Source organism: Lactuca virosa, chromosome 6 (assembly GCF_052849685.1).
Source record: "Lactuca virosa cultivar CGN04683 chromosome 6, Lactuca_virosa_CGN04683_v6, whole genome shotgun sequence".
Lineage (NCBI taxonomy): Eukaryota > Viridiplantae > Streptophyta > Magnoliopsida > Asterales > Asteraceae > Lactuca > Lactuca virosa.
The window spans coordinates 86,728,885-86,748,147 of NC_136431.1; the positions used below are offsets into that span (position 1 = coordinate 86,728,885).

Consider the following 19,263-nt stretch of genomic DNA (forward strand, 5'->3'; position numbering starts at 1 on the left):
CGACCACAACATTAGCCTTCCATGTGTGGTACAAAATCTTTCAATCATAGTCCTTCACCACATCCAACCATCTGCGATGCTTCATGTTTAAGTTTGGCTGATCCATCAGATACCTTAGAGTCTTATGATCGGTGTAAATAGTGCACCTGACTCAATACAAATAATGCCTCCAAATCTTGAGGGCAAAAACCACAGCCCCAAACTCCAAATCATTTGTAGGGTAGTTTTCCTCGTGTGGCTTCAACTGCCTCGAGGCTTATACAATCACATGACCCCTCTGTATTTGTACTACTCCCAAACGCAAAATCGATGCATCACAATAAACCGTAAAGTCATCCAAACCCTCAGGCACAATCATAATTGGAGCCTCACACAACCTCTTCCTCAAATTCTCGAAAGTTGCCTGTTGATCAGGCCCCCACTGGAAAGTAACACATTTCCTTGTCAAAAAGGTCATTGGAACAACAATCTCGGAGAAATCCTAAATATAATGTCGATAATACCTGCTAAACCAAGGAAGCTTTTGATCTCAAATGGTATCTTCAGAACCTCCCACTGCATCACTGCGTCTATCTTAGCCAGGTCGGCCAGTATACCTTTCTAATTGACGAGGTGCCCCAAAAACCAAACCTCATGCAAACAAAACTCACATTTAGAGAACTTGGCATAAAGCCTTTCCCTACTTAAGGTCTCCAAAATCTCCCGTAAATGTTCCCCATGCTGCTCCTTGGTATTAGAGTAGAATAGGATATCATCGATGAACACTATCATAGACTGATCTAACATCGGCCTACGCACCCGGTTTATGAGATGCATGAATGTTGTGGGTGTGTTGGTGAGTAAAAATGTCATGGTTACGAACTTGTAATGACCATAGCGAGTCCTAAATGCCATCTTCTACACATCCCCATCCCTGACCCACATCTAATGATAGCCCAATCTCAAATCAATCTTAGAGTACCAAGATTCACCCTGAAGCTGGTCAAATAAATCATCAATCCTCATAAGTGGATAATGGTTTTCACCGTCATCTTATTCAACTCCCGGTAGTCAATGCACATCCTGTGTTAACCATCCTTATTTTTCACAAACAGGATTGGAGCTTCCCACGTTGAACTGCTCGGTCTAATAAATCGCTTATTTAACAACTCCTATAGTTGTGTATACAACTCCTGCATCTCTGGAGGTGCTAAATGATAGAGAACTTTTGCTATCGATGCCGCATCCAAAACCAGATCAATGTGAAACTCAAAGGACACATACTCTCAAAAAAAGTTCTGAGTGTTGTACTGTTGAGAGATGCCTCCTATCATGTGCCTGGAACAACCACTACCAACAAACCGAAGTCTGATGATATGCCTCCATAGCTGCTCCACCACAGAGCGCGATCAGTTGGTCTTTGGAACCCAATCCATTTTGAAACTGGGTTGACCTGTGTCATCCTTGCAAGGTACTCTCTCCCATGACGTATCCTGTTTATCACAAACAGAAGATGAAGAAATGATAAAGTCATTAGAAGATTTGGGAGATTGAACCTTTGGTACCCATCTGTAGTTGGGTTTAACCCATTTCTTTATTGAGCGGATGGGTGCCTCGACACTTGATTTTGAACTTGAAGTCGATCGTCGAGATGACTTTGACCTAACCGGTCTTGGCTTCACAGGAGCATCTCTTGAGTTTGGCTTCTTGGACGACATTCCCTTCTTGTTGTTGGGAGTTGATTTCTTGCTCTTTTGCGCGTTCCAATAACCATTGCGCTATTGTGACCTTAAAGGGTTTCTTTTGAACTATCTCCATATTGGCGCGTTCTGCCATCCTTGTGCGTAATAGGGAATGTATGCGCGATTGGGACAATTTCTGGCAATGTGTCCAGGTGTTCCACAGTGAAAACATGTCTTTTTCTTCATGTGGGATTTGTTTCTTCCTGCCCCTGGTGGCATTCCCTTGCGTTGTCTCTTATTTTTCCCACAAGCACAGTTGCAGCAGGCACTCTGATTTGTTTATTTTGGTGGCCTGTATTTCTTAACAGCAGGTTTGTTAGGAGTAACAGAATTAGAAGCAACAGATTCAGAGTTCAAGGAGTCATTGGTTTGTTCAATAGTGTTCTCCTTGTTCTTATCTTCCGCTACTTTACCTGCACAGGAAGTAGAATCATTAGAATCTTTCGTCTCAACACCCTCAGTTGGCCCTGATTGTTCAGTCTTAACTGAAGCTGGTGCAGGTTCAGGGAGTGGGCCAAACTAAGCTTGTGTCTCTTCCTCGTTGGTCTCAAGTGGTGGGTTATAGTTGTCATTGAAAGGAGGTGGCACACTATGATACCCGAGACCCTTATTTTGATTATCCTTAAAAGTTAATTGTTTTTCAATCATTGATGCAACTACCTCACTTGATACATCAAATTTCTTAAAGGTAAAATCTGCATCTTTATATTTAGCTTTTAATGCATCAAGTTCGGCAGTCACAGTGGCAAGCTGTTCCTTAACATATTTATAATTTACGCATTTGTTACTATATTCTTGAAGTTTTCGAAAGTCCTTTATTTTGGCGTCTAGTTGTTCTTTTAAGGGTTTTTGACCTTTCCTAAGAGTATATCCTTCATATTTAAAGTCCTCATTTACCCTTTTTAGTAAATCATTTTGTTCACGAAGAAATTTAATCATAGCTTCACAAGATGGAGTACATGAAACTTCATTGATCTGGATGCTTGAAGAACTCATTGTTTACCACAAATGTCCTTTGACTGAAAACTCAAAACTCAACCTTAAAAGTCAAATTTAAAAAGTCAAACTTAAAATTCAAACTTAAAAGTCAAACCGAAAAGCTAAATTTGAAAATTTGAAAGTTAAACGAGAAAGTCAAAGTTTAAAGTCTAAGGTCAAACTTTAAAGTCAAAGTCAATTTTTAAGTCAAAAGTCAAAAATAAAAGTCAAAGTTTTGGGTTGAAAATGAAATTTGAAAATTTGAAAAATTGAATTTTGGGCTAAAAGTGTTAAAAATGCGAAATTTGAACCGATAAATCGAATCCTTTTGAATAAAATTGGGAAGGAGAATAACATCTAGCAAGCTAGATGAGTTGGAAGGGGCGCTGGTTGATGAGGCAAAGGACTATGGTTCGAATCCTAGCAACCCCTAAATTTTTTTGAATATTTGTTGGCTGCGAGGATGATGCGTGTGAGGACCAACCGCCAACAAGGCTGACCGTGAACCCGAGGCGAGGATGCTGGCCGAGAACTGTCCGAAGCCGGAAACGTTGCTGAGCCGTGAACGAGGCGCGGACCACAAACGAGGCTGGACCGTGAACCCTTCTCGGCCTTATACGAACCGCGGACCGCAAACCCACCGAGGACCGTGAAAGTTTCTTCAGTTCACGGCCGTGAAAGCTTCTTCGGTTGGCCGAGAACCCTTCTTCAGTGGCCGTGAACACTTCTTCAGATCACGGAAAAACAGTGTTTTTCACCCCTTTTTGCTCCAAAACACGATCAAAAACTCGTTTTTATGATAAACTCAAAGAACAAACCCCCAATATTTTTCCAAGAACTATCCAAAAACGAAAAAATCCTTTAAGAAAAAGATAAAATACGCTCCAGATCTGGCCAAAATGATTGATACAATCCACGCTCTGATACCAACTGTAAGTCCCAAATTTGCTTGACGTATCAATCAGATCCAACTGATGGTGCGGAATCCCAAACAATTGGATGTTGCAAGATCAAAATAAGAAGAAAATGAAGAAGAATAAGATGAACCTTCAATGTTTATATGATATGAATGATAATCCAACACTAGATTCACACACACTCTATTCTTCTCTCTAGTTTCTCTCTCTAGAACACCTTAGAGTACACACACTTAAGCTCCTTTCTCAGCTGTATAGACTCACACCTGACATCTATTTATATGGAACATGGGCCGTGAACAGGTTCACGGCCGTGAACCAATTCACGGCCGTAAACACCCACCTGGGCCGTAAACACAACTAACCGTACACACCACATAGACCGAAAACTCAATTGCCTAGAAAAGCAAAGTATAAACCATATTTTTGACCCAACAGTTTGTTTTATTGGAAATAATGTGTAATTGATTCTAATATAGCTAAGGACAATGCTTATTGTCACATGAATTGTTTGTATGACCATATGTATCATTTAGCGTTACATAATAACTGTTAAAAAAACATATGACTGTAAGCATATTATGGTGGTGCTTTTTTAATAGTTAGTGTGTCCATGTGTATCATTTAATCTCAATCGAATAATGTGGCCAAATATGACCATCTATTACGTCTTTGTGTTCATTTTATCCGAAATAATGTGTAATTGATTCAAATGTAGCTATAGTTAATACCTATTTTCACATGAATTGTTTGTATGAACATATGTATCATTTAGTGACATATAATAAACATAACAGACCATGTGACGTATGCATATTATGGTGACATTTTTTTTGTCATTTGCGTTTGTTGTGTGGTTTATGAAAAAATAATGGTATTTTACTTCTTTTTTATTGAATGTATTTCATGGAACGTATTTAGTTATGAACATAATTTTTTGTATTGATTGTGGAAAATATGATTCTTGGTATTAAAAAATTATAAAAATTTTTGTATTAACTTGTAGAGTGAAATTTGAAAGACTAACTAAAAATTATAAAAAAGGAATACAAATTAAATACTAAAAAATAGTTTACCATAAAAAAATTTGACATAGATTGATCTCAAAGAATAAAATAAAATCTTAGTCCTTATTTTAAGTGATGTGTTTTGACAAAAATACACATACTAATAAACTATGAATCAATGTATTTAGAATGGCAATTAGGTAATTTTCTCCTTAATTAGTGGGTTTTTGGAAAGCCATAGATTAAATGGACCGGTTGGGTGTTAAAAGAGATTTGGTTTCTTTGAATTATGTGGATTGACAAAAATACCCTTACCATCCAAATATGAAGCATTGTATTTATAAGGGCAATTAGGTGATTTCACATTCAACATGTTTAGGCGCCACAATTTGTTCGACGCAATCCCGTCGTTTCAATTCTTCGGTGATGGATATCAAGCAACTGGAATCATCCCCATTCCCCAACATCAACATTCTGACACGGTTAAAAAACCCTAACATACTTGTTCTTCCATAATCGTTATTATACTCGAAGTAGATCAAGTTCATGGCAGGGAGTACTTCATCAAGAATGCGAATAAGAAAACAAAGAAAGTCTATCACTACTCTGTCATTACCACTAATAGACAGAATAATAATTTTAGTGGGGAAAAAATCAACAACCGATGCTTTCAAGTGCAAGTTTGTGTAAGTTTCGTGTACAATACTTCTATTACATGTGTATACATAGTTAATTTTGTGTGTACATTCATAAATTCATTTTGTGTGTGCATTAAAGTTGGAAATACATTAAAGGGTCTGCAAGATCGGAAGATATATATAAAACCATGGACATAGATCGAATAAGGTTTCTTCCATGGAGTTTAGAGAAAGAGGACGTCCTCCTCAAATACAAACATTGGAAAAACCCAAACATATTGTTCACAGATGGAGTGGTACTCTTTTTCTTATGCATTCTATTAATTAAACAATTTGTTTTCTGTTTTGTATTGGTATAAATTAAATATTTTTGATTGTTTAATGTATTTCAGGCAAAGTATTTTTTTTTCATGGAAGAACATGAGGATGGGAAACAGTTGCTTCAAGACATATCTGCTAAAGGACAATTGGAAGCAATATGTGTCCTGGGAATGCTATTGTTCGTCGAAGGCATAAAAAGGAAGGAAGAAGCTTTGATCATGTTGATTAATGCGTACCTTAGTAGAAGAAAAAGACGGAATCTTAGAGAAACCTTTTCCAAGGTTCGAATCCACTTGGTTAGGGAAGGGAGATCAAAACATATAAAATTCAATGGATTGCACAGAATTATGCAAAGAATCCTTTTATGGGAAGTTATAATGGTGTTTTTATGTCTTAATACAAATGGTTTTTGAACTGTGATATTGGTTTTTGGGATGTTTGTTTAGTTGAATTTTCTAGTATGTTTCATGTAACATCCCGACTCCCAGGTATAATATTTAATTAAATTGAATTCGTATTTCAGAGCAAATCGACGAGTTGGATGCCCCAAATCGTCGAGTTGAGGAGTTAATGGTCGCGTGATTTTTGGAGTGTAGTCGACGAGTTGGAGGACCCCAACTCGACGAGTAGGTGTTGAGTGAGAAAACTCTAATTTTCAGGGTTTGTGTCCTATTTAAAGGACCTTAAGCCTTCATTTCCGCCTCCCTTATCACCCTTCTACTCTGTGAGAAACCCTAATCGAGTGTATCCGTTTGTGACAGAAAGAGAAGATAACTTGGAGTGTTCTAGCGCACATTTGGAAGTAGAGTGAAGAGCATCAAGGCTTGGAACGAGAAGAGGCTTTTGGATCAAGTTTTTCTGTGATATCTTCAGTTTGGAGGTAAAAAGCCACCACCTTGATCATTTCTTTGATGGATCTCTTTCTAGGGAGTTTTAGGGCTTTCTCCCATCCATCTTTTGGGTATTGAGTCATTTGAGCATGACATGAAGTTGAGACATCAGATCTGGACTGAAGGAGGTCCCTTGAGTCCAAAGATCCAAGCTTTATCAAGCTAGAGACAAGCTTTTATGAATAAGACCCCATATAGAGCTTATTATGGCATTTTGAACCCTATATGCCATGCATGGACGTAAAGCTTGCAACTTTACGTGGTATTTCAGCCTTGGGAGGCTAGATCTAGAGTTTGGGACACTATTTCTGCTTAAAATCGTCGAAATGAGAATTGGTCTAGATGGACTCGACGAGTGTATGAGCCAACTCGTCAAGTCAGCAAGGGTTTCCCCGATAGTCTGAACGTGCTACAACTCGGCGAGTTGGTAAGACAACTCGATGAGTTGGGTTGGAGTTTTCCCGATTTTCTGAGGACAGGGGGAGCTCGACGAGTCACATAGGTGCACTCGCCGAGTTCGGTCAACATGGACTGTTGACTCAAGTGTTGACTTCCGTTGACTTTTAGGGTTTGGTTAATTGTGGAATTTGGAGACCATGGAGGGGTAAAATGGTCTTTTCACCCCTCTTGAGACCTAGTAGAAGAGTTTGCTTGGTGGTTATTATAAATTGTTGATTAGAGATAATTATATTATGTAGGCGGAGTCTAGACTGTTCGTGGGGTACTAGATCTACTTACTTACTTACGAGGTGAGTCTTCTCACTATACTTACCTGAGTGGTAATGCTGTATAATCGGAGGGTCTTATTTGAGTTATCGACCGGAGGGTCCCATGTGCTTATGTTGAGTTATGTGATATTATGCATCTTGTCTTTGTGATATATGCTATATTATTTTATGCATTTCTGAGATAGGACAGGAGGGTCCAAACCGAGTTGGGAGACCGGAGGGTCTTCACGGAGATACAGGACTAGAGGGTCCGACCCGAGCTGTGAGACCAGAGGGTTTTCACTGAGCCGTGAGACCGGATAGTCCTCACCGATATGCATGAACGGAGGGTCCATTCCGAGCTATAGCCATGAGAGGCTTATTATTTGTGTTTGTGGTATTTTGCGGAACTCATTAAGATTTGTGCTTACTGTGTTGTGTGATATGTGTTTCAGGTACTTCTCAGGATCGCGGGAAGGCGCCGACTTGATTGTACACACTTGTTGGAGATTATGTTGTGGATTCTTGGATTATCACTTGTTTTGTTGACTTGTGTTTGACATTTGATACATTGTGGTTTTTAGAACATGTGACATTGAGTTTTTATGTTATTTAAAAATGAAAACTTTGTTTGAAATTTTACGGTGTTATAAGTTGGTATCAGAGCCTTGGTTTGAGGGATTCAGATGTACTCTCGGGTATGTCTAGACTCAAATCGAGGATTTGAGAAAAAAAATTCTAAAAAGAAATGATTTTTCTAAAAATGAGTAAGAGTTTTTAAGAGATAACGAGACGGAGCAGTGTGTACAATCAGCCAGAGCCCGAATGGTGATTTCCCAAAATACCACTACTTGTTTATATTATGAGATATTAGAGTTGCATGCTAGAGGATAGGCTAGGTATTTTAGAATTTAGAGCTAGAGTTTCCTGATTCATGATGCCTTAGCCTAGGGTATGCTATTACTTGATCATATATGCTATTTGCTCTGAGTGTGTACTGAGTAGGGAAAAATAGCAGGAATGTTTTAGAGGGAGTTGTGAGTAATCTAGGGGAGATACCTAGATGAGCATCGAGGAATCTTCTGAGAGAGTAGTTTGATATCCGTGAGGGATAGAGTACTTGTCAATTAGGATCCTAGGAGGAGGACTTGGGACGACTACAGGTTGGTGTGGAAAGTAGTATTGGGCCCATACTACTGAAAGCACCGGATCTGTATGCGACCCAAGTAAGAACCATAGGATACTAAGGAGCATGTAGGGGTGGGTAATGGCGTGAGTGCTTGAGCTAGTCTCTGATGATTTTCGTGTTTGTCATTCAGATACACTATGGTGGTTACTCGCAACAACCCCGGGGGAAGTGGTACCAGTGACGAGGAGATCCGCAGGATCATACATGAGGAGGTGGCTGCAACTATCAGAGAGGCTATACCAGATATGTTCGGGTCTATCAAGACCACCCTGATTGAGACGTTTGATGAGCGATACACTGCTGTTACCGAGGCTGCTGCTGCCACAGCCACCGCAGCCTTAGCTGCTTCGAGGCCATAGGGAGGTGACTCATTGTTGTTCCATGAGTTCAGCAACACGAAGCCACCAGAGTTTAATGGGACACAGAATCCGATCACTGCCATGAGATGGATCTCCAACATTGAGGGGTGTTTCTATACGTGTTCATGTCCAGAGCATCTGAGAGTCCGGTTCGCACTGAACCAGCTTCGCTTGGGAGCGAAGGACTGGTGGAAGTTTGTGACGACTGATTTTACCCCTGCAGATCATGCTGCAGTGACTTGGGAGAAGTTCACCAAGTTATTCCGAGATGAGTATGTTCCCCAGGTGGAGAGGGAACGTTTGGCACATGAGTTTCTGTTCCTCAAGCAGAGGATAGAGTCAGTGACTGTAACATCCGGATTTCCAGGTATCATAATTTAATTATTTGTTTTTGAAATGAGAAGAGGGACTCGACGAGTTAATGCCTAAACTCGTCGAGTAGGATCGCGACTGATGACTCGGATTAATGAATGGACTCGACGAGTCGGAGAGTCGACTCGACGAGTCCGCGCTGTTGGCAGAAACCCTAAATCTTTGGGCCTGAGCCCTATTTAAAGGCACTTATGGCCTTCAATTGCGGCTACCTTTCCAGAAGAGAGAACCCTAGCGAGTTTGAGTGTGTAGAGTGAGAGGAAGAGCTATCTTGAGCTTTTTGGTGTGATGTTGCAAAGGAGGAGAAGAGTTCTAGCAAGAAGGACCAGAGGAGGTAGTTGTTCTGAGTTAGTCAAGCAAGGAGCTTCATTCTGAGGTACCAAATCGAACCCCTCTTCTTCCCTATTGTGTAGATTTCATTTTTGGGGTTAGGGCTTGAATCACTTCATTTTTTGGGGTCTTGAATGCATCAAATCCCTCTTCCTAGTTGTGTTATAGATCTGGACCTTTCTAGGTCCAGAGAGCCAGAAAGTATGAAGCTTTAGTCGAGTAATCATAAGGTTTTCAAGCTAGAAAGCATTAATGGGGTTTCTATGGTATATAATGCAAGATACACCATGCATGGACACCAAGTTCAGACCTTTACGTGAGTTTTGGGTGTTAGAAGGTCAGATCTATAAGTTAGAGAAACAGATCTGACCTCAGAAGGTCGTTTGAGCATTGTCATGGAGGAAACTCGTCGAGTCCATGAGAGGACTCGACGAGTCGGATCGGGTTGCCCCGCGAGTCGTGATCAGTGGTAACCCGTCAAGTGAAAGGTTAACTCGACGAGTCGAGTGAGGCCTTAGAAGGATTCAGAGGACACGCATGGACTCGCCGACTCACCCGAGTGCATTCGACGAGTCTGGTCAAAGTTGGACCGTTGACTGGAGTTGACTTTCATTGACTTTTAGGGTTTTGTCAACAAGTGGACATTTGGACCATTGGAGGGGTAAAATGGGCTTCCCCCCATCCCTTCTGTGAGATTATAGGAAGGGCTTAGTCTAGCCTTTGAGAATCGTTGTTAATTAGAGGTAAATTACTTTATGTGATTAGGCGGAGGCTAGATCAGTATTTCGAGTTCGAGACTTTCCGAGATTACCCGAGGTGAGTCTTCTCACTATACATTACCTAGAGTGGTAACCATGTGCAGACCGGAGGGTCTTATGTGTTTTGTGTTTACTTGAGATTATGTGTATTGTGATTTATGTATGCTGTGTGATATTTAGACCGGACCGGAGGGTCCAATGATTTAGACCGGACTAGAGGGTCCAACGAGCTAGACCGGACCGGAGAGTCCAACGAGCTACGGGACTGGAGGGTCCCGCTGAGACACATTGACCAGAGGGTGTTATCGAGTTATAGCCTCGAGTGGCTTATGTGCTGTATGTGGTAATTTTGGGGAACTCACTAAGCATTTATGCTTACCGTGTTATATGATATGTGTTTCAGGTACTAGCGAGGATCGCGGGAAGGCACCGACATGATTTGTACACACTGGCAGAGGATTATGTTTTTGAAATTCTGGGATATGTTTTATTGGGATGACATTTGATACACATGAGATTTTGAGAATATTATATTAGTTGTATTGTGTTTGAAAAATGAAAAAATGTTTTAAAAATTATGTTGTTACAAGTTGGTATCAGAGCCTTGGTTTGAGGGATTCGGATGCACCTTCGGGCGTATCTGAACTCAAACTGAGGATTTGAGAAAAATTTTCATAAAAGAAACAAATCATCTAAAAAGAGTAAAAGATTTTGAGGAAAGCATAACGGAGCAGTGTGTACGATCAGCCAGCGCCCGAACGGTGATTTCCCAAAATACCCTTGCATTATGTGTTATGAGATATTATGTGATATGTTATGCATGCTAGAGTAGGCTAGGTATTCATATTTAGGACTAGAGTGGGCCTGATTTGTGATGCCTTAGCCTAGGAGTTACTGCTACTGTGAATTTCTTTGAGAGTGAGTAGGTAGCAGGGAGGAGCTTATGAGAGGTCTACTGGGTGGTAACCTGCGCTCAGCGAGATATAGAGTACTTGTGAACTAGAATCCTAGGAAGAGGACTTGGGGTCATTACTGATGTGGTGTGGAAGGTAGTATAAGGGCCCGTACTACTGGAAACACTGGATCAGTGAGCAGCCGAAGTAAGAATCCTTAGGGTACTAAGGAGCAAGTAGGATTGAGTGATAGAGTGCGAGAATGCTTGAGCGAGTCTCTGATTTCTTTTGTGTTGTATTTCAGAGACATTATGGTGGGTACGCGCCACACTCCAGAGAGCAGCGGGGTTAGCGATGATGAGATTTGCAGGATGATTCATGATGAGGTGGTTGCAGCCATTCGAGCTGAGATACCAAAGATGTTTGGGTCTATCAAGACCACGCTGATTGAGACATTTGACGAGCGGTATGCTGCTCTTACCGATGTTGTTGTCGCTGCGGCCACCGCAGCCGTTGCCGTTGCTAGGCCACAAGGGGGTGACTCGTTGTTGTACCGGGAGTTCAGCAACACGAAGCCACCAAAGTTTGATGGGACTCAGGATCCGATAGTCGCGATGAGATGAATCTTTGACATTGAGGGATGCTTCTACACATGTTCTTGTCCGGAGCATCTGAGGGTACGGTTCGCGCTGAACTAGCTTCGCTTGGGAGCGAAGGATTTGTGGAAGTTTGTGAGGGCTGACTTTACTCCTGCAGAGATTACAGCGGTGACCTGGGAGAGGTTCACCACCATGTTCCGAGATGAGTATGTTCCCCCTGTGGAGAGGGAACGTCTATCCCAGGAGTTCTTGTCCCTCAAGCAGGGGACGGAGTCCGTGATTGTGATTACACGGATGTTTCAAGAGAGGGTATTGTTTTTCCCTGAACATGTGTCTTCTGAGCAGACACGCATGAGTCAATATCTGAGCATACTGAGGAGAGACATTCGTAAGTTCGTGGCGAACTCGACATACCAGACATTTTCCGAGCTCCAGGCAAATGCACGGAAGAGGGAGATTGAGCTAGAGACTCAGGCCAGGGAAGAGGCCGAGTCTCAGAGGAGGGACAGGCGTCCGACACAGTCTCAGCCGGCAGCCAAGCGGGCCAAGCCCGCTGATTCGAGATCTGGAGGTCCGAAGGGCCGCACTTGCGGGAAGTGCGGCAAGAGCCATGAGGGGGTGTGCAGAGTAGGGGTGTGCTACAAGCGTGGCAAGGAGGGGCATTTCGCGAGGGATTGCCCCAAGGGGTTTGCAGTTTGCTTCCACTGCAACCAGACTGGCCATCGGAAGGCCGAGTGCCCACATCTACTTCAGGGATCAGCTCAAGGATCTGCACCTGCTGCTACTAGAGCCACCGAGGCCCGGCCAGTGAAGGCTGAGGCACCGAAGGCTCGCGGGAGCGCCTTTCAGTTGACAGCGGAGGAGTTCCGCGCAGCGTTCGATGTCGTGGCTGGTATGTATTCTTTTATTTACTTATTCTGAGTTCGAGATATTGTGCTTATATTGTGGTATGTATAGGTACTTTTCTTGTGAGTTCTATACCTGATTTGGTGTTATTTGACTCGGGTGCGAGTCTATCTTTCGTTTCATTAGCATTTAGTCAGCACATCAGTATCCGACGAGAGGCGTTGAGTCGACCTCTACGAGTTTCTATAGCTGACGAGCGAGCGGTGTATGCTACTGATGTGATTCGAGGATGTGTACTCGAGATTTTCGGTGTTGAGTTCCCGATAAACCTGGTACCGATTGCGATGGGGGAGTTCTGTGTCATCGTGGGCATGGATTGGTTGAGCCGATTCGGAGCTATTATCGACTGCGAGCGTCAGTTGGTGACCATACGAGACCCTAGTGGGGGAGTACTTACGGTGTATGGCGAGGGTACCCGATCTGGGTCATCATTTTGCTCGGCTGCCAGGGCGAGGCAGAGACTACAGCAGGGTTGTAGAGGGTTTGTAGCCTATGTGATGGATACACAAGTTGCCGTAGAGAGGCCGAGTTCTGTCGACGAGGTTCCGATAGTGTGTGAGTTCCCGGACGTTTTCCCCGAGGAGTTGACGGGTGTGCCTCCGGAGAGGCAGGTGGAGTTCCATATTGATTTGGTTCCGGGAGCGGCGCCAATTGCCAAGGCACCCTATCGCCTTGCGCCGCCAGAGATGAAGGAATTATCCTCGCAGCTTCAGGAGCTGTTGGGGAAGGGATTCATCCGACCGAGTAACTCGCCGTGGGGAGCGCCGATCCTTTTCGTCAAGAAAAAGGATGGTTCACACCGGATGTGCATCGATTACCGGGAGTTGAACAGGTTGACGGTCAAGAACCGTTATCCACTACCGAGGATCGACGATCTGTTTGATCAGTTGCAGGGAGCGTCTTGGTTTTCCAAGATAGACTTGAGGTCTGGATATCACCAGATGAGGGTGCGTGATGAGGATATCCAGAAGACGGCGTTCAGGACTCGATATGGGCATTACGAGTTCGTGGTGATGCCTTTTGGGCTCACCAATGCACTAGCGACGTTCATGGATCTCATGAACCGAGTATACAGGCCGATGTTGGATCGATCGGTGATTGTGTTCATCGACGACATTCTAGTGTATTCGAGATCCAGAGAGCAGCATGAGGAGCATCTGAGGGAGATCCTTGGAGTGTTGAGATCGGAGAGGCTTTATGCCAAATTCTCCAAGTGTGATTTTTGGTTGCGAGAGGTCCAGTTCTTGGGACATCTCGTTAATCAGAATGGGATATTGGTCAATCGGGCCAACATTGAGGCCGTCATGAGTTGGGAGGTGCCAAGATCCCTCACCGAGATCAGGAGTTTTCTGGGGTTGGCCAGCTACTATCGGAGATTTATCAGAGATTTCTCCAAGATTGTCGTTCCCCTCACCAGATTGACCCGGAAGGGTGTTGCTTTTATTTGGGGTCCCGAGCAGCAGACCTCGTTCGAGACTCTTCACCAGAGATTATGCGAAGCCCCGGTGTTAGACCTTCCGGAGGGAATGGAGGATTTCGTGGTGTATTGTGATGCGTCTATATCGGGGTTGGGTGCGGTGCTTATGCAGAGAGGGCACGTGATAGCATACGCTTCGAGGCAGCTGAAGCCTCATGAGACGAGGTATCCCACCCACAATTTGGAGTTGGGGGTAGTGGTGTTCGCCCTCAAGATATGGCCCCATTATTTGTATGGGGTTCGGTGTACCATATACACGGACCATAAGAGTTTGAAGTATCTGATGGATCAGCCCAACCTAAATATGCGCCAGAGGAGATGGTTGGATGTGGTAAAGGATTACGACTATGAGATCCTGTACCACCCGGGCAAGGCTAACGTGGTAGCCGATGCTCTGAGCCGCAGGGTGGAGAGTGCCCCGATTCGAGATATATGTATGAGGATGACGGTGATGACTCCAGTGTTGGATACCATTCGAGAGGCCCAGGCAGAGGCTGTGAGACCGGAGAATCGCAAGAGGGAGCGGGTGATTGGACAGGTATCCGAGTTTGTGACGGATAGCCGAGAGCTTATGACCTTTCGTGGTCGGATTTGGGTGCCGTATACGGGCGGGGCACGAAGCACTCTGATGGAGGAGGCGCATAGATCAAGATTTTCGATCCATCCCGGGGCCACTAAGATGTATTTGGACCTGAAAAGAGACTACTGGCGGCCCTGTATGAAGAGGGATGTTGCATGGGTAGTAGAGAGGTGCTTGACCTGTCGCCGGGTTAAGGCCGAGCACCAGCGTCCGCATGGCAATCTGCAGCCACTAGAGGTTCCCCAGTGGAAGTGGGAACATATTTCTATGGATTTTATCACCAAATTGCCGAGGACCGCGAGAGGTGTTGATGCAATTTGGGTGATTGTGGACCGGCTGACGAAGAGCGCTCACTTCCTTGCTATCAGTGAGAGCTCTTCTGCGGAGAGACTGGCAGAGACATATGTGAGAGAGGTGGTGTCGCGGCATGGAGTGCCGATCTCGATTGTGTCAGACCGAGATGTACGTTTCACTTCCAGGTTCTGGAAGAAGTTCCATGAGGATGTGGGTACGAGATTGCACTTCAATACTGCTTACCACCCACAGACGGATAGCCAGAGTGAGCGAACGATACAGACGCTCGAGGACATGCTTCGAGCATGTGTTATGGACTTCGGGGGAAGTTGGGACACATACCTACCTTTGGCTGAGTTTTCTTACAACAACAGCCACCATTCGAGTATTGGTATGCCTCCCTTTGAGCTTTTATATGGGAGGAGGTGTCGGACTCCCATCTGTTCGGGAGAGGTAGGGCAACGAGTGATGGGTAGCACTGCGATAGTGCTTAAGACGACTGAGCAGAATAATCCAGGTCAGACAGAGGTTACTGACAGCCAAGAGCCGCCAGAAGAGTTATGCGGATAGGCGGCGATCCGAGCTCGAGTTCCAGGTTGGAGACTTTGTACTCCTGAAGGTATCTCCTTGGAAAGGAGTGATCCGATTCAGAAAGAGGGGCAAACTGGGGCCCTGATACATTGGTCCTTTCAGGGTGATTGCCAGGGTGGGCAAGGTAGCATACCGTTTAGAGCTACCCGAGGAGTTGGGTCAGATCCATGATACCTTCCACGTATCCCAGTTGAGGAAGTGTATAGCCGATGAGACGGCGGGAATGTCGCTAGAGGATATTCAGGTGGATGCGATCCAGAATTACATTGAGAGGCCGATCGCGATCTTGGATCGGAATATCAAGGTTCTGAGGAATAAAGAGGTGCCCCTGGTTCAGGTCCAGTGGCAACATCGGAGAGGGTCTGAGCTGACTTGGGAGTCGAAGATGGAGATGCGGGAGCAGCATCCAGAGTTGTTTGCAGAGTGAGACTTCGAGGGCGAAGTCTGATTCTAGTGGGGGAGAATTGTAACATCCGGATTTCCAGGTATCATAATTTAATTATTTGTTTTTCAAATGAGAAGAGGGACTCGACGAGTTAACGCCTAAACTCGTCGAGTAGGATCGCGACTGATGACTCGGATTAATGAATGGACTCGACGAGTCGGAGAGTCGACTCGACGAGTCCGCGCTGTTGGCAGAAACCCTAAATCTTTGGGCCTGAGCCCTATTTAAAGGCACTTATGGCCTTCAATTGCGGCTACCTTTCCAGAAGAGAGAACCCTAGCGAGTTTGAGTGTGTAGAGTGAGAGGAAGAGCTATCTTGAGCTTTTTGGTGTGATTTTGCAAAGGAGGAGAAGAGTTCCAGTAAGAAGGACCAGAGGAGGTTGTTGTTCTAAGTTAGTCAAGCAAGGAGCTTCATTCTGAGGTACCAAATCAAACCCCTCTTCTTCCCTATTGTGTAGATTTCATTTTTGGGGTTAGGGCTTGAATCACTTCATTTTTTGGGGTCTTGAATGCATCAAATCCCTCTTCCTAGCTGTGTTATAGATCTGGACCTTTCTAGGTCCAGAGAGCCAGAAAGTATGAAGCTTTAGTCGACTAATTATAGGGTTTTAAAGCTAGAAAGCATTAATGGGGTTTCTATGGTATATAATGCAAGATACACCATGCATGGACACCAAGTTCAGACCTTTACGTGACTTTTGGGTGTTAGAAGGTCAGATCTATAAGTTAGAGAAACAAATCTGACCTCAGAAGGTCGTTTGAGCATTGTCATGGAGGAAACTCGCCGAGTCGGATCGGGTTGCCCCGCGATTCATGATCAGTGGTAACCCGTCGAGTGAAAGGTTAACTCGACGAGTCGAGTGAGGCCTTAGAAGGATTCAGAGGACACGCATGGACTCGCCGAGTCACCCGAGTGCACTCGACGAGTCTGGTCAAAGTTGGACCGTTGACTGGAGTTGACTTTCGTTGACTTTTAGGGTTTGGTCAACAAGTGGACATTTGGACCATTGGAGGGGTAAAATGGTCTTTTCCCCCCTTCTGTGAGATTATAGGAAGGGATTAGTCTAGCCTTTGAGAATCGTTGTTAATTAGAGGTAAATTACTTTATGTGATTAGGCGGAGGCTAGATCAGTATTTCGAGTTCGAGACTTTCCGAGATTACCCGAGGTGAGTCTTCTCACTATACATTACTTAGAGTGGTAACCATGTGCAGACCGGAGGGTCTTATGTGTTATGTGTTTACTTGAGATTATGTGTATTGTGATTTATGTATGCTATGTGATATTTAGACCGGACCGGAGGGTCCAACGATTTAGATCGGACTAGAGGGTCCAACGAGCTAGACCGGACCGGAGGGTCCAACGAGCTAAGGGACAGGAGGGTCCCGCTGAGACACATTGACCAGAGGGTCTTATCGAGTTATAGCCTCGAGTGGCTTATGTGTTGTATATGGTATTTTTGGGGAACTCACTAAGCATTTATGCTTACCGTTTATGTGATATGTGTTTCAGGTACTAGCGAGGATCGCGGGAATGCGCCGGCATGATTTGTACACACTGGCAATCGATTATGTTTTTGAGATTCTGGGATATGTTTTATTGGGATGACATTTGATACACATGAGATTTTGAGAATATTATATGAGTTGTATTGTGTTTGAAAAATGAAAATTTGTTTTAAAAATTACGTTGTTACAGTGACAGAGATTAAGAGGATGTTTCATGAGAGGGCGCTGTTTTGCCCTGAGCACGTGTCCACCGAGCAGGCACATGTGAGTCGGTATTTGAGCATCTTGAGGAGGGATATTCAGGAGTTCGTGGCGAACTCGTCATACCGGACATTGGCCGATCTGCATACCAATGCCATGAGGAGAGAGATTAAGCTGGAGATTCAGACCGGGGAGGAGGGAGAGCATCTTGGAAGAGACAGGAGACCGGTACAGTCGCAACCGGAGACCAAGCGGGCTAAGCCCGCTGATTCGAGATCAGTAGTCCAGAAGGGCCGCACTTGTAGCAAGTGCGGCAAGAGCCACGAGGGATCTTGCCGAGCAGGGACTTGCGACAAATATGGAAAGGAGGGGCATATAGCTAGGGACTGCCCCAAGGGATTTTCGGTTTGCTTTCATTGCAACCATACTGGCCACAAGAAGGTCGAGTGTCCTTAGCTTAATCAGGGATCAGCTAAGACATCTGCTCCTGCTGCTTTACGTGTTGTTGATGGTCGGTCGGGGAAGGCCGAGACTCTGAAGGCTCGTGGGAGAGCATTTCAGCTGACTGCAGAGGAGGTCCGCGCAACGCCTGATGTTGTTGCTGGTACTCTTCTTGTGAGTTTTGTGCCCGCTTTGGTGTTATTCGAATTGGGTGCGAGTTGATCTTTAGTGTCTTTATCCTTTAGTCGTCACATTAGTGTCTGACGTAAGGCGTTGAGTCGACCACTGAGGGTTTCTATAGCCGACGAGCATGCGGTTTTTGCCACTGATGTATTCTGGGGATGTGTATTGGAGATTTTCGGTGTTGAGTTCCCGATAGATCTGGTGCCGATAGCGATGGGTGATGTATGTGTCATAGTGGTCATGGATTGGTTAAGTCGTTTGGAGCTGTGATTGACTGTGAGCGTCAGATGGTGATCATACGAGACCCTAGTGGGGGAGTGCTCACTACGTATGGCAAGGGGACCAGATCTGGATCAACATTCTGTTCTGCTGCCAGGGAAAGACAGAGTTAACAACAGGGGTGTATGGGCTTTCTAGCATATGTGATGGATACGAGAGTTACCACTGAGAAGCCGAGTTCTATCTCCGATGTTCATGTTGTGTGTGAGTTTCCGGATGTTTTTCCCAGTGAGTTACCGGGTGTGCCTCCCGACTGGCAGGTGGAGTTCCGGATTGATTTTATTCTGCGAGTGACGCCTATTGCCAAGGCACCTTATCGCCTTGCACCGCCCGAGATGCAGGCGTTATCCTCGTAGCTTTAGCAGCTGTTCGAGAAGGGTTTTATTAGACCGAGTAGCTCACCGTGGAGAGCGCCGATCCTTTTTGTCAAGAAAAATGATGGTTCACACCGGATGTGCATCGACTACCGGGAGTTGAACAAGCTAACGGTCAAGAACCGTTATCCACTACCAAGGATCGATGATTTATTCGATCAGTTGCAGGGGGCTTCTTGGTTTTCCAAGATTGACTTGATATCTGGATATCATCAGATGAAAGTTTGCGAGGAGGATATCCAAAAGACGGCCTTTAGGACTCGTTATGGGCACTACGAGTTTGTGGTGATGCCTTTCGGACTCACT

General features: G+C 44.5%; 1 protein-coding gene across 1 annotated transcript; it reads left to right on the plus strand.

Moving 5' to 3' along the window:
* Positions 1-5,449: 5,449 nt before the first annotated feature.
* Positions 5,450-5,995, plus strand: LOC145121721 (uncharacterized). The gene is made up of 2 exons (XM_079057425.1): positions 5,450-5,557; positions 5,654-5,995. The coding sequence occupies exons 1-2, from the start codon at positions 5,450-5,452 to the stop codon at positions 5,993-5,995; spliced, it is 450 nt and encodes a 149-aa protein (XP_078913551.1).
* Positions 5,996-19,263: the final 13,268 nt, after the last annotated feature.